General features: G+C 52.8%; 1 protein-coding gene across 1 annotated transcript in view; it reads right to left on the bottom strand.

The window, feature by feature from the left end:
• Window positions 1-270: 270 nt before the first annotated feature.
• PCDH1 (protocadherin 1) overlaps window positions 271-15,528 on the bottom strand; it is a 99,091-nt gene continuing 83,833 nt past the window's right edge. Inside the window, exon 5 of the mRNA XM_067566962.1 lies at window positions 271-4,390. Coding sequence (XP_067423063.1) covers window positions 4,005-4,390 — 386 coding nt within the window. The 3' untranslated portion in view covers window positions 271-4,004. The remainder of the gene's footprint in view (window positions 4,391-15,528) is intronic.

Raw genomic sequence — 15,528 nt, 5'->3', positions numbered from 1 at the left:
CCCCACCTGGAAACCACCCTGCTCTGGAAGAGGGGTAAGAGCAGTGAATGGATGAGCCAGGCTCTCCTCCTCAGGTGGGTAGCCATGGGTATTTCCCCACAGTGAGGGAAGGCTGTGGGGCTGAGGAGGGGAAGCAGGAGTGCAGTGAGCCTCTGCAAAGCCCCCCATGCACACAGTCCTCTCTCTCCTTCCTATCCCGCGGACCCCGCAGGACACGAGTTGACATGACACCACCCGGGGCGGGGAAGGATCCAGCAGGCACAGGCAGCCGAGTTTTCACACTTTTATTGTAAAGCTTTGGGAAGGGCTAATTACAATGGAGTTTGTCATCTGACAGCTCAGCAAACAAACAGAAGGGGAGAGAACAGAAAGGGGCTCACAAAGGTGTCATGCTCACGGCTCCAAACAAAAAGAATTACAAGGGAATCAATTGTGCTCACAGTGCCTGGGGAAAACCAAACCCAAGGCCCAAAGCCTTCCCTGCACAGGGAAATGCATCACACATTGAGAGCAATACAACCTTAGCAAGAGGCGCTGCCTTAGACATAGGTCACCATCTGAAAAATAGCTGGGTGCTTTCCTCTGCCATAGGATTTCTCCTTTAGAAAAGCTACACCTGCATGTACATAAAACTGTACAAAAAACAAGGCATCACAAGCAAGGAAATGAAATCTCGTATAAATAGAACCAACACCAAAGAGCTACAAAGGGGTCGCTTAGGTCCTTCCCACAGCTCGACTGCTCCCTGGCTCCCACCTTTGGTTTTATCCCCTGGCTTGTCCTAGTGCAGTGTTAAATTCAGTGACCCCCACTTCCTGAGGGGCATCTGTATCCCCCGAGCCTCCCTTCACTGTGCTTGTCTAGACCGGAGCCTGTGGGGCACCTTCCCTCCCCCATGTACAGAGGCTTTTTCCTTCTGGCTTATCTTTGTGCAAATGAGCTTCTCCCTGCCAACTCCATCACCAGCCCCATCATCCTCACCTGGCACCCCCTCCGCCCTCACCCTGGGCGGCCCCAGCACCATCATCCTCATCCCAGGGAACAACCCCAGCACTCCCACTCTGGGCCGGCCCCAGCACCCCCTCCGTCCTCACCCGTAAGCTGATTCCCCCCTCAGTCCCAAACCAAACAGACTGAGAAGCACAGATGGCCTTGTATTCAAGCTAAGTGAGCTGCAGTGCTGCCTCAGGCAGCTTCTGAACCAAACCAAAGGGCCATGAGCCTCAGGGGTACCTTAGTAACCCAAGCAGCAAGCTGGAGAGCCATCCCACAGGCCAGGCCATCGGGAGAGCCAGGTCCCACTCTCCCTCTTGGAGGCCCCTCATCTCTGTAGGGCATGGAGCTCTCCTGGGGATGCTCACAGGAGATGCTGCCCCAGACCCTAGCCCGGGTGCGGAAGGGAGCAGCTGAGCTGGCAGAGGAGTCAAGGATCCTGGCCTATGTGGCCAAATTGCACATTCTGCCCAGTTAGGCCCTGAAACTACAGAGCTACAATAAAAACGTGTTCAGGAAAGTGACGTGCTCAGGCAGCCAAGCCAGAGAAAGCACAGGCCCCACAGCACCACCAGCATGGGGAAAGGCAGGCCAGGAATGCCTGGACGGACACCCACCTGGAGGCCATGTCCCCCGTTGGTCCGCCACTGGACCAGTGCCCTGTAAGCAGGGGAGCAGTGACAGGAGAGGCAGGGAGGAGAGTCCTGACTCCCCTAAGTGGCACCTCTAGAGGTCTGACCTATGGTGGCACAGCCCCTCATCACATCACCAGGAGAGGGGACACAAGAACAGGGTGCTGGGAGCCTTGCCCTCTGCTGCCCTTCCCATATCTTGACAACTCTGTGCCTTTTTGGTCTTGAGCTCCTTGGGGCAGACCTGGCTTGGCTTGTGCCCATCAGGCCACCCAGCCCTGAGGAGGCTCTGCCATGAAGCTGGCCATGTCCCACCACCGCTGCCCAAAGCACAAGATCAGGAGCTACTCAGCAAGGGACTTGCTGAACACCAGGGGCAAAGGAAGGTAAGGAAAGGGAAAGTCCCTTGGGGCCACTGCTCTGAGCCCCCTGTGACTCCTTGCGAGGATTGCAGGACAGCCCCAGACCCCCTGTGCCTGATGGGTGGGGCTGCAATACCCTCTCCTGGCAGGAAGCACCCAGTGCTGAAAAAGTCCCAAGAGCCACCCACAGGCACCAGAAAGGAGAGGTTGCCCTGCCAGCAGATACACAGCGTCCCAACAAGGGTGCACAGGGGCCTGCCTGCTCCCCCTGTGTTCAAAGGCCAAGCATGGACTAAAGATAGCAAAGGGGGATGTTATCCTGAAGCTGCCGTTGGCCTCCCCGCCCAAGGAGGAGCCCAGCAATGAAGGATGCTGAGGAGACAGGAAGGGAAGAACAATGGGGCATCTCACGCTGCTCCTAGCATCCCCACTAGATGGGAAGAGGAAGAGCACTGCCGAGGGAGAATGAGGCATGAGTCACCCTCCCCCTGCTCCTGGTGGGACAGCACAGGCGTCTGGAGCTGGGCTCAGGCCAGAACTGGAGCAGTTGAGAATGGAACAGAAACTAGAACAGCTCCCAGGCCTCCAAGAGTGCGAGAGAGCTCAGGCAGAGCCAGGAGGAGCCCCTACGTCCCACCAGGACCACCTCTTGGATCCACGCCCTGCTGGAGCTGGCCAGCACCTGCTGGAGCTGACAGCACCTGTCCTTCCTCCCTGCACTGCCCAGCGTCTCACTGGGCTTGGTGCTCTGTGAAGGGACCTCAGATGCTGCTGGCACCTGGCAGGCAGAACCGGGGAGAGAGAGGGCTTAGGGTGCCACCCCAAGGAGACTGGATGACCTTTGACACTGGAAGAGAATGCTGGAGCCCTTGAGAGTGGCTCTGTGGCCTAAGGGCAGTGGGACTCCAGCTCGCAGGGGCAGCAGCCCCTGGCGTGACCCTGAGACAAAGCTCCTCCTCACAAAGGCAAATGGTGGCTTACAGGCGGACAGGTCAAAGGTCAAGTTCATGGCACAGATGGCCCCATGGGAGTTCCCTGGCCTAGAGCAGGAACAAGGGGATGGGGTGAGGCCCTGTGACCTGTGCCTCCCTTCCCTCCAGCAGAGCTAAGAGCCAAGGATTTCCACAGCCAGAGATGTGGTTATCAAACTGGGGCTCCCCACACCTGCTCCTGGCTCTTTCAGCTTTGCCAGCCATGGGTACAGAGCCAAAAGGGAGCCCCAGGACAGGCCCTCACCTCTAGCACTGAGCAGTCCTTGGGCAGCCTGCAGCCTGTGGCACAGTGATGGCATTTGGCAAGCGGGTCAGGATGTAAAATCAGAAAGCCCCCAGCCCCATTGAGAGGCCCCTGCCCCTCTCCTCCCGCTCCCCGCTGTTGTATGAGGAACCAGTCACGTCTATATTTACAATATGAAACAGGAGTGTGGGCTGGAAGCTGGCTTCCCCTGTGCTCGTCCATGCATCGAACCATTCACAGCTGGAACTTGCTCCCTGTGATTTGTTTTGTTGAAATGTCTTTTGTTTCAAGGACAATAAAAGTTTCAATCAGGCAGGACTTGAATGTCATTCCTAAGATTCATATTTACAGGAGTCTACAGTAAAGCAACAGGCAGCTCGCTCCCTGTGCATGGAGACAACCCTCTGTCCTGTGCCCCAGGAACTCCACCAGCTCTGCATGAACCTTTGGTACCTAAGCCCTTCACCCCAGCCGTGTCCTCTGCACTAGGAACCTGCCCAGCCCTCCCCGACACAGCAATTCAGAGACGCACCCTCAAGTGCTTGGAAATTCCTTAGGTTTCACACACACACCCTGCCCCCTAACAACGAATTAAAACGGCCTTCCTCTCCCTTGCCCTGCCCTGTGTCCTCAGAGGCCAGTTGGGCATCTCACCCGGAGGGGGCTGGAAACGGAATGACCTGGAGAACCGGCTGCAGGAGCGATAAAGCATTAAAGTTTCAAATGTTCCTCTGGACACTGGCCTCAGAAATGTGTCTGCTTCCCACCCCTTGGGCCCGCCTCACAGGTAGATCTCCCTCTTAGCGGTTTGAGATGAGGGGGTGGTGGCTGGCTGGAAGTCCGAGGTCTGGGTGAGAGGAATTTCCTCCATAGGGGAGTCCTTGCAGGGCTCATGGCTACTGTTGGAGAAGGCACTGTATGTGGGGAGCAGGCGGAGGTTGGCCATTTTGGTGCTGCGCTCTTCTGAGAGTCTGGGGCTGCCGTTCCCAACTTGCTCTTGACTCCCCCGTTCTTGGTAAGGCACAAAAGTGGAGAGTTTCAGGGCATGCTTGGGCCTGCGGTTTGGAGAGGACTGGCCAGGCATCCAGCAGGTGTCGGAGTGGCCGAACTCCGTGCATTCCCGGGTGCAGGTCCCAGTCATGGCTACATCTGGGAGAGGCCGGAGATCTGAAGAGAAGGGAAGTAAGAGCAGTGTTAATCCTACATGCCCAAGCCCCACAGCATGGGAGCCACTGTTGGACCCAGATCATAGGGCACTGCACTGGCTTGACCCTCAGGACGAAGTCCATGGCACTTTGGGGGACATTTCGCTGACAGGTTTTGTGTAGCAGCCTCTCTGCTGGCAGCAGGGGCAAAAGGGACTTGCCCAGGTGCCCAGTAAACATGTCCTATCTCTGTCACTCTTCCCCCAGGCCAGAGAGAAGGACCCCATTGCTCCTGGAAGCTCACTGCCATGAGGCCCTGGGAAGGCTGAACAATCACAGTGAGCATGAGCCCTCAGAGGCTGGCATGGGCCAAGCCTCACAGATTTCCCAGTTCCTGGGAGGCAGGGGAAACTACGGGCAAGCCTGGTCCAAAAAGGCAATGGCAGAGCTGGGCGTAAAGCCCAGGACTCATGAATTCCAGGCCCCATGTTCAAGCTCACTGCTGCAGCAGCCCTGGGGCTAAGGTCCTTTTGGGCCCAGCACATTCCATGTCGCAAGTGTGCGTCTTAGAGCCAGGCAGACACAGCCATTGACCCAGCACATCTGACATTCACCTGCCCCCACCCTGCTACAGGGGATCCCCCATTCAACAGTGATGGTATTGCAGAACCCAGGGAGGGAGAAGAAAATAACACCAAAGGAGAGGAAAACTCCCCGTCCCTGCACACAGCCAGATATCCCTGGGTACCAGCCACTCCCCCATCCTGGGCAAAGCCAGGCATCCCTGAGAACTAACTTCTCCTCCACCAGGGGCACAGCTACGGATCTCCAGTCACCAGCCACTCTTCCACCCCCAGTACAGTCAGACATCCCTGGGCACAAGCCATTCCCCTGCCTCAAGCATAGACAAGTATCCCCAGGTACAAGTGACACCTGCACCTTGGACACAGCCAGGCACCCTGGGCACAACCAGGCATCCTTGAGTCCCAACTACTCCTCCACCCCACACATTGCCAGTCAATCTTGGGCATCATCCACTCCCTGTCCCTGGCACAGCCAGACATCACTGAGGACCAGTCACTTCCCCACCCCAGGCACAAGCTACTCCCCCGACCCAGGTACCAGCAGGCATCTCTGGGCATCAGACACTCCCCCACATAGAGCACAGCCAGACATCCTTGTGCATTAGACACTCCCCAACCCTGGCAACATCCAGGCACACCTGGATATCAGACACACCTGCAACTCGGAAACAGCCTGGCATCCCTGGTCCCGCACTCTGAGCACTGCCAGGCATTGCCGGGTATCTACCACTCCCTCATGCTGGGCACAGCCAGGCATCCCCAGTTACCAGTCACATTTGCAGGCAGACACAGGCAGGCATTCCTAGGCACCAGCCACTTGCCCAACTGATGCAAAAGCAGCCATACCTGGGCACCACCTACCCCCATATCCAGGGCACAGTTAGGCAAAACCAGGCAACATCCACTCCCCTATGAAAGGCATAGACAGGGATCCCCGGGCACCAGCCACTCCCCCACACTGGGCATCAGTTAGTATCCCACTCCAAACACAGAGAGGCATGTCTGGGAATTAGCCACTCTCCGAGCCTGGGCACAGCCAGGTATACTTGGGCACCATCGACTCCGACACCCCAGGCATAGACAGGCAATATTGGGCACCAACCACTCACCCAACCCTGACATAGGCAGGAATCCTTAGGCACCAATCCACCCCAAACACAGCCAGGCACCCTCAGATACCAGCCGTTCTTCCATCCCTCACACAGCCAGGCCACCCTGGGCATGAGGAAGTTACTTACTTGTTACTGGAGGTTTCTCAAGATGTGTGATCCCTATCCGTATTTCTCTGAGGGTTGTACACATGTGCCATGCGTCTGGAGCCAGAGAATTTGAAAGTAATAGTGTAGTAATGTTGGTTGTGCGTGCAGCCTTGCTCTACCTCATGGTTTCATCCGAGGCGATAAAAAGTGGGACAGACAGACCGTGCCCTCAGTTTCTTCTTCACCACAAACCAAGAGATCTGCAGCAAAGCGGAAAGAGGGTGAGACTGGAATACAGACAGGGACCACACATCTCAAAGAACCTCCAGTTACAGGTAAGTAACTCCTTTTCTTCTTTGAAGAATGGTCCCCATTGTAGTCCACTGAGAGTGATTAATAAGCAGAACCTAATTCAGTGGAGGGTGTGAGGAAGAAGGATGGAATGGTTGAACAGAGGACACCTGTACCGAACGAGGCTTCCATCGCAGAGTCTTGTACCAAGGCATAATGTGCAGTGAAGGTATGTACCAAACTCCCAGGCTGCTCTACATATTTCTGGAAATGGTACATCGTGCAGTGCAGCCGTAGTTGATGTGTGTACTCTTGTGAAATAGGCTCTCATCTCAAGGGGTGGAGACAGTTCACATAGCCAATAGCAGATCGTAATACACCTCAAAACCCATTTAGAAATCCTTTGTGTGAAGATCGCCTGCCCCTTAATCCTGTCAGCTATAGTGATAAACAGTCTAGGGGACTTCCTGAATGATCTCATCCTCTGCAGGTAGAAGGCCAGGGCCCTGTGGATGTTGAAGGAGTGCAGGTGCCACTCCCCTGCCAAGGCTTCAGAAAGAAAGCAGGTAAGTGTATGGGTTGGATGAGATGAAAGCAGGATACAAACTCTGGCAAAAACTTGGGGTGCAGGTGTAGGAAAACTTTGTCCTTATGGAACATTTTAAAATAGAGGTCCATCATCACAGCCCCCAGTTCACCTACCCTTCTTATGGAAATAACAGCCACCAGAAAGGTGACCTTCATGGAAAGGAGAGTCAGGGAGCACGAGGCCAGTTGAAGGGCAATTACATTAATATTGAGAGGACAAGGTTGAGGTCCCATTAGGGAGTGATAGGTAGAATGGGTGGACAGGTGAGGAGAAGACCCTTCCAAAACCTAGCAGTCAATGGATGTGTAAATACCGACTGTCCTTCCACATAGGGTGGAAGGCACTGACAGCCGCTATGTGCACCTTGATGGAATTGAGGGCAAGTCCTAATGTCTTCAAAGACAGAAGATAGTCCAAAAGAAAGGGAATGCCATGTCCTCAGGGGCAAGTCCACTCTGTTGGGCCCAGGAGGTGAAGCACTTGCACTTGGCTGGATAGGAACACCTTGTGGACTCCTGCTTGCTGTTCGAGACAATGTCTTGTACTGCTGATGAACATTCCTATTCTAACAAAGATTGCCATCCAAAAAACAAGCTCTGAGGTGAAGAGTCTGTGGATTGGGATGCCTGATTCTGCTGCCATGTTGTGTGAGCAGTTCTGGGAAAGCCAGCAGGAGAAATGCGGAGAAAGTGGGGGAACCAGAACTGGCGTGGCCAGAATAGGGCGATCAGAATGATTATTGCGCTCTCCCGTCTGATCCTGTGAAGGACAAGCAGCAGTCGCGACAGCAGGGGATAGGCATAAATGATCTTGTTCAACTAGCAGATGACTAGGACATTGCCTTGGGAATAGGCATCGAGACCCCTCTGAAGCAGTAGATTATACATTTTTTGTTGGCGTGGGAAGCAAATAAGTCCCTGTTCGTAGTCCCACATTGATCAAAAATGTCACTGACTGCAGTGTCTTGGAGCTCTCATTTGTGGTTGGCCATGAATTTCCTGCTGAGGGAGTCCGCAATTACATTCTGAGTCTCCAGAAGATAGGCTGCGGACAACAGGATCTTGTGCACCAAACACATAGACAAACTGCTTCTGCACAAAACGCCAGCATCTGCATGCTCCCTTATTTGTTGATGTAATACACAGTGGTGGTGTTATCTGACATGAGAACATGATGGGACTTAATGGACAGGAGAAATGCATGACACATCCTCCATACTGCCCAATATTGATGTGCATTCTCGACTCCCGAGTGGTTTAAGTCCTCTGTGTCATGTGTTTGCCCATGTGGGCACCCCTCATGGTGACTGATGCATCCGTCATGATCATTGTGCCCAGTTAGGATGAATGAAGGGTAGCTTGGTACAGACCTGACCTGGGTCCGTCCACCATTGGAAGGAGGAAAGGACTTCAGGGGGGACTGTCAGCAGGAAATCCATGGTATGCCTCGTAGGAGAATAGAGCCAGTGGAGCCACAGCTGAAGGCAGTGAGGGAGACGAGCAAAGATGATGATGTACGTGCAGGTCACCACGTGGCCAAAGAGGGAAAGGAAAGTCCAGACCAGAATAGAAGGACTGGAAATCACTTTGGCAATCCATTCCTACAGGGTCTGAAATCTGTCCCTCAGTTGGTAGGCTAGTGCTGAGACTGCATCAATGGAGGCCCCAATGAATTCTAGGGACTGCGTGGGATCCAAAGTTGGTTTTTCAATGTTTATGCTAACTCTCAGGGAGGAAAGGAGTCTGAACAACATGGAGGTCGAGGCTCAAGCTTCCCCTTTGCATCACACTGCTAGCAGACAGTCATCAAGATAGGGGAATATAAGGATGCCCTGATGCTGGAGGTGGGCTGATACTGCAGAGAAAACTTTGGTGAAGACTTGAGGAGCAGTGGTGAGTCCGAAACCTGTACTGGAAGTGCCAAGGGCCCTATAGTGAATCTCAAGAACCTTCTGTGGGCCGTTGGATGTCTATGTGAAAATAGATGTCCTGCATATCAAGAGCCATAAACCACATGCCCCTTTCTAGTGACAGTATGATGGTTGCTAAGGTGACCATGCAAAACCTTGTCTTGCGTATGAATCAATTGACGTTTAGGATTGGTCTCCATCTGCCATTTTTGGGGGTACGAGGAAATATGTGGAATAGAATCCCGTGTCCTGATAGGTTTGAGGAACAGGTTCTATCGTTCTCCTTTGCAGTAGGGAGTCCACCTCTAGGGGGAGGATACTGTCGTGAGAGTGGTCCCTGAGGCGGGATCAGGGTGGGAGGGGAGATGTAGATAAGGTAGTATTGTGAACTTGATTGTATAGCCATGTCGAATGACATCCAGGACCCAGTTGTCCATTGTTAATCACACTACAAGCTGGTAAAAGGAACGTGAGATGCACCTTCCTCCCAAAAAGGGTGGGTCAGGTGCATGGCAGGAGGCAAGGTGGTTGGCAACTCTCCAGATGTACTCAGAAATAACACTTTTGAGAGGACTAAGCATGTGATGCTGAAGGTTGTGAGGACAGATCTGGAGGACGGTGTCGCTGAATCTTCTGCCACTTCCGAGGAGGTTCGTAAGGCCACTGCTGAAAGAACTAAGGAGTTCTGAATCATTGTGCAGATGCTGGACAGTAGAATTTTCACTTAGGTGCAGGTGTGTAGATACCCAGTGATCACAGATTGGCTTTAATAACGAGAGTCCTGTAGCACCTTAAAGACTAACAAATTTCTGCAAGCATAAGCTTTCGTGGACTGCAACCCACTTCGTCAGATGCATGAAATCTGACGTCATGCATCTGATGAAGTGGGTTGCAGCCCACAAAAGCTTATGCCTGCAGAAATTTGTTAGTCTTTAAGGTGCTACAGGGCTCTCATTGTTTTTGCTGTATACAGACTAACACGGCTACCCCTCTGGAACTTTTCAGATTGGCTTTGGAATCTTTGAGAGAGTGGAGGAAATTGTCAATTTTCTGATTGAAGAAGTGAGATTCATTGAACGGGAGACCTTCTATCATACTGTGCACCTCTCTGGGGAAACCAGATGAATGAAATCACGATTCCCTCCTCATGACGGTCCAGGTGGCCATCATACATGAAGACTTATCTAATGCATCCTCTGCGGACTGGAGCACTGTTTTTGCGACCAGTTTGCCCTCCTCCAAGATAGCCTGGACATGGGCATGATTGTGCTGGGAAAGCTTGTCTGCAAAGTCCATCAATTTTTGGTAATTGAGAAAGTCATATTTAGCTAATAATGCCTAGTAGCTGGAAATCGGAGATTGAAGGTTGGCCAACAAGAAAATCTTGCCCCCCAGAAGGTCCAGTTGTTTACCTCATCTGCCAGGGTGGAACATGGGTATTGCTGCCTGGCCCACTCTGTCTTCACTTATAGTATGAGGGAACTGGGTGGAGGGTGAGAAAACAGGAACTCAGATCCCTTAGCTAGTACACAATACCTTTTTTCTGCCCCCTTGGGAGTGAGAAGGTGGATGGAATGTGCCAGACAGTTCTAACTGTTTGAAGAATGGGATTGTTAATCGATAGAGCCACCCTGGTAGATACCAAGGCATGCAGGATATTAAGAAGTTGGTGATGTTTGTCCTGTAGTTTCTCCAGTGGAATATGGAGGTCCTCAGCCGCTCTGAGCAAGAGGCCCTGGAACTGATGACAGTCATCTGTAGGTGATGGGGAAGCTGAGGACGCAGCTGTGTCAGGGGATGATGATGGGAACAGATCCTGTTCTGGCGGTACCATAGGAACCACTTTGAACGGCTCATCCTCCAAAACAGTTACCAAATGCCTACTCAAGGATGCCCGAAGTGGGGAGAGGAGTGAATCCTCTCTTTCTGAATAGAAAGGCTCCAAAGACATATATTGAGGCCAGGACCCCCAGTACAGCCAACAAGATGGATCCATGACATGCTGTGGTGGGCCCCATAGAGCAGGGTACCAGTGACTCCTTTGCTGGGGAAATGGAGGGCACTGCCACCGAGTCCGTGGAGCCTTATGGTACTCGTATCAGTGGTAGGGGAGGGGCAGCCCCTGAACCCTATCCGAGTCATCTGATGACAATAAGTCAGAGTCCAGTTCCAATGGTGGTGCCGTTGGAACCGGTGGAACTGTATGAATCGTACGGCAGCACGACACAAGTGAGGTAAGTCCCAGGTAGGAAAGCGTGGAGGGAGGTATGGAGATTTTGCTTCCCCCAGAGCAAAAAGTTCAAGGGGCCCAGGCGCCAACTTCAACCCCCCTGGTATTAGCAGCATGCACTCAGTAGATGGAACTGGAGCCACAGCAGTGAACTGCTTCAGAACCAATGGGTCCCTTGACTTATACGGTACCAACTTGGAAGGTGAACTTGGTTTGGTGATGGAACCGGCAGATCTGGTGGGTTTTGTGACTTCTTGTGAGCCTTGGACCATGTCGCTTCTTTGTGGCTGGAACTCGTGGAAGGTTCATCATCTTTCTTGGGTCTGGAGTCAGACTTCCTGCCATGCTTATGCGCATGCTTTCTTGCCTCACTGGGATCCGTAGAGTTCCTGGAGGAACCAGACTGGAGCTCTGTGGTCAGAGGCACACTCCTGGGTTTCTCAGGCTGATGTATGGGGGGTTCCACCGGCCTGGATCTGATGGCAGACTCATGGCTTCTTGAGGCAGAGAGCCCAGACTTCCTGGGTATGGCATGGGAAGGAGAGGCAGATAGGATTACATGTGGGCTTCTCCCAAGCAGAAAAGGCATTGTGGATGCATGGATCTTGAACCCTGGCATCTTCAGCATAATCCAGTACCTAAACATGGGTACTGGGGGAGTGGGGGTGAACTGGCTGAAAACGGAGATTCCAAAGTCTATAAAGACCTAAAACTAAAACTAACACTAAAAACTACAGTAAAACAAGAAAAAAACTAACTATATACAATTGTGAAACCAGTTTTGCAATTTGTTTTTATTTTAAAATGTGTCAGAGAGAGACGAGAAGACACAAGCAGCTCCGACTCGGTCTATGAGGCGGTGAGAAGGAACTGAGGGCATAGACAATCCGCCCCGATCTTTATCTTCTTGGACAAAACCATGAGGCAGAGCAGGGGCACATGTGCACACCAAGGGACACACTACTTTCAAATTCTCTGGCTCCAGACGCATGGCACATGCATACAACTCTCAGTGGAATACAATAGGGACCATCACTTGAAGAACAGACATTCCCCAACACAGGGCATAGCCTGGTATACCTGAGTACCAGCCACACCTGCAGCACAGACAGATATCACTGAGCCACCCGCTCCCCCACTCTGGACAGCATCCACTCCCCCCACCTGGATGCAACCAAGTAGGGCATCAGCCACTCTCTGACCAGCACAGCCAGGTGTCCCTGGGCACAAAACACTCTCCCACCCTGGGCATCAGCCACTTCCCCAAATGAGGCAAATCCAGAGATGCCTGGGGATCAGGTACCAGCTGCCCATGGACACCAACCACTGCCCCCACCTTGGGACAAGCCAGGGTCCTTGGGCACCAACCACTGTCCCACTCCGGACACAGTGAGGCATCCCTGGGGAGTAGCCATTCCACCATCCAAGGCCCAGCCAGGCATCCTCAGGTACCAGCCACACTCTGGATACACCTAAGCATCCCTGGGCACCAGACACTTGCCCACCCTGTACAGCCAGGCATTTCTTGGGTACCATCCAATCCCTACCCCCAGACACAGCCAAGCATCCCTGGGCAACAGCCACTCCCCCATCTTGGGTACCACTGAGTATCTCTGGGCACCAGTCACTCTCCTTACCTGGCCACAGCCAGCCACTCCTGGGCACCAACCGCTCCCCCATCCCAACACAGCCAGCCACTCCTGGGAACCACTCACTGCGCTGCACCAGGCACCACCAGGCTGGACTAACTACTCTTCTGCCCCAGGGACAGCTAAGTAACCGGGTCCCATACACAGACCCCCACTTTAGCCACCCTCCCAGATGGACACACACATACCCAGGGCCTCCTGTGAGCCAACTCACTGTACACACACAACAGCCCCCTCCAGCACACCCACCCTGGGAAATCCAGCCAGGCACTGGGACCCAACGGAGGCTGCTTGGCCTCCTTTATTCTTGTGCTACAGGGATCACACAATACGCAAGACCACACGCAGTACTCCCTTCTGCCTCTCTGTCACCCCAACACACACTAACACACACACACACACACAACACCCCTCTCTCTCTCACACACACATGCACAAACACAAAACCACATACACTACTCCCTTCTGCCTGTCACCCTTACACACACACACACTATAACACACACACAGTACCCTTCTCTCTCTCTCTCTCTCTCTCTCTCTCTCTCTCTCTCTCTCTCTCTCTCACACACACACACACACACACAGTACCCTTCTCTCTCTCTCTCACACACACACACACACACACACACACACACACACACACACACACAGTACCCTTCTCTCTCTCTCTCTCACACACACACACACACACCTCTCTCACTTTCTCTCACACACAATACCACACACACTACACTCCTCTCTGACACACATACTCTATACACACACCACACACACAATACCACGCACTACATCCCCTTTCTCATCCACATCCATTATACCACACACACTACACTTCTCCCCAATATCACACACATTACACCCTCTCTCACACATGCACTATACCACACATGCCACAGCCCACACATACACTATACCACATACACTATTCCCCCGCACACACAAAACCACACACACTATACAGCTCTCTCACCCACACTCACTATCCAACACACACTACACTCCTCTCTGACACACACACAAACTATACCACAAACACCACACCCCCGCGCAATACCAAACACACTACACACCTTTCTCTCACACATTATACCACACACTACACCCTCCATACAGTAGAACCTCAAAGATATGAGCACCTTGGGAGCGGAGGTTGTTCATAACTCTGAAATGTTCATAACTCTGAACAAACATCATGGTACAGTACCCTGCAGTCAGGGTCTTCCAGATGAGGCTGGGAGAGATGTCTGCAAAGGTGGCACCTGGCAACACTGCTTGGTTTGCAAGCAGCTCCCTGCCCTATTCCTGTTTATTGACTTTGGGCTGAACTGGGGGGTCCTGCCCTGCACCCTTGGCACTACAAGCCCCATCCCCCAGCCACCTCTCCCCAAGGCTCACCCTACTCAGTGCGCTGCTCCCCGCGCTCCAGAGGCAGCATGTGGCAGGGGGTTGGTGCCAGACTGCTGCCAGTGCTCCTCCCTCCCCTGCCCTTGCTCTCCTAGAGGTGCTGGCAGGATCTAGGGGTGCAGCCACAGTCAAAAGTTGGGCTGCATCAGTGCACAGGCTGTGGCCCTTTAAAACATCTCCACAGCTCAGAATGCAGGCCGTCGCTCTGAGCCTCAGACTCTGGCTCCCACTCCAATGTCAGGCCAAATTTTGGCTACATCAGAAGCAGCTCAGTAGCTCCCTATGGCGGGCTGTAGCTTCTTTCCCAGACTGCTTGTCCCTCTCCTAACAAGAGGGTGGTGGTGAAAACATCTTCCCCCTCTCAGTGAGGTGGGTTGGCAGTAGGGCTGAAACACCACCCTTTGCTTACAGGAAACAGCGCAGACCCCAGGCTGCTTCTGTTCTGCATGCCGACCTTTAAGTATAGTACTGTATTTGCTTTATTGCTTTCTTTTTTTTTCCCCGCTCCGCTGATGCCTGATTGCTTACTTCCGGTTCCACATGGTGTTCAGCTGACTGGTCAGTTCCTAACTCTGGTGTTCCTATCTTTGCAGTTCTACTGCACTACACACAGTGCACCCCCACACTACACCTCTCTCATACATTATACCATTTACAAAACACTCACATACAGTACACAATACACTTCACAACACGCAGGATTCCCCTCAACATGCTACCCTGCATATACACAATATACCACACACATAAAACTTTCACCACACACAAACTCATCAGATACGCAATTTTTCCAACACATAAACAACTCAGACATACTATTCACACATATACACCGTACCCATCTCACACATACACACACACTACACCACAGATAACAGTGCCTCCCCCAGCAAAATTCAAGGTCCCAAACTGTACTGTGCAAACACATGCACAGTACTCTTCCACCCCGGAAACATCCCCCACTGCCACATGCCCAGCCCAGAGCCTGAGGTGTGACACAACATTAGACATTGCTGCTACCCAGAGAGGGTCCCCATGTCACTCCAACTGAGAATCCTTTTTTCCAGTTCTTCCCTGTCCTACGGTGCCCCAATGCTCTCACCCTCTCCAACAGCTCCCTCCCATTGCCCTGCTCCCCTTCACACAGCTTTGAGCTCTAGGACACGTGACTCCTGAGTCTCCCTTGCACAGGTTTCACAGAGGGCAGACTTCCTACACTAAATCCATGAGTCCACTAAGCCAGGTCCCTGTAGACGAGGCTCAAGATGTGAGCACAGGCGCCATGGATGAGATGCTGAGGGC

The sequence above is a fragment of the Emydura macquarii genome, unplaced genomic scaffold, assembly GCF_026122565.2.
Source record: "Emydura macquarii macquarii isolate MOO-44397 ecotype Brisbane River unplaced genomic scaffold, CSIRO-AGI_Emac_v2 contig_2768, whole genome shotgun sequence".
In the NCBI taxonomy this organism is placed as follows: domain Eukaryota; kingdom Metazoa; phylum Chordata; order Testudines; family Chelidae; genus Emydura; species Emydura macquarii.
This window is presented reverse-complemented; position numbering and strand designations above follow the sequence as displayed.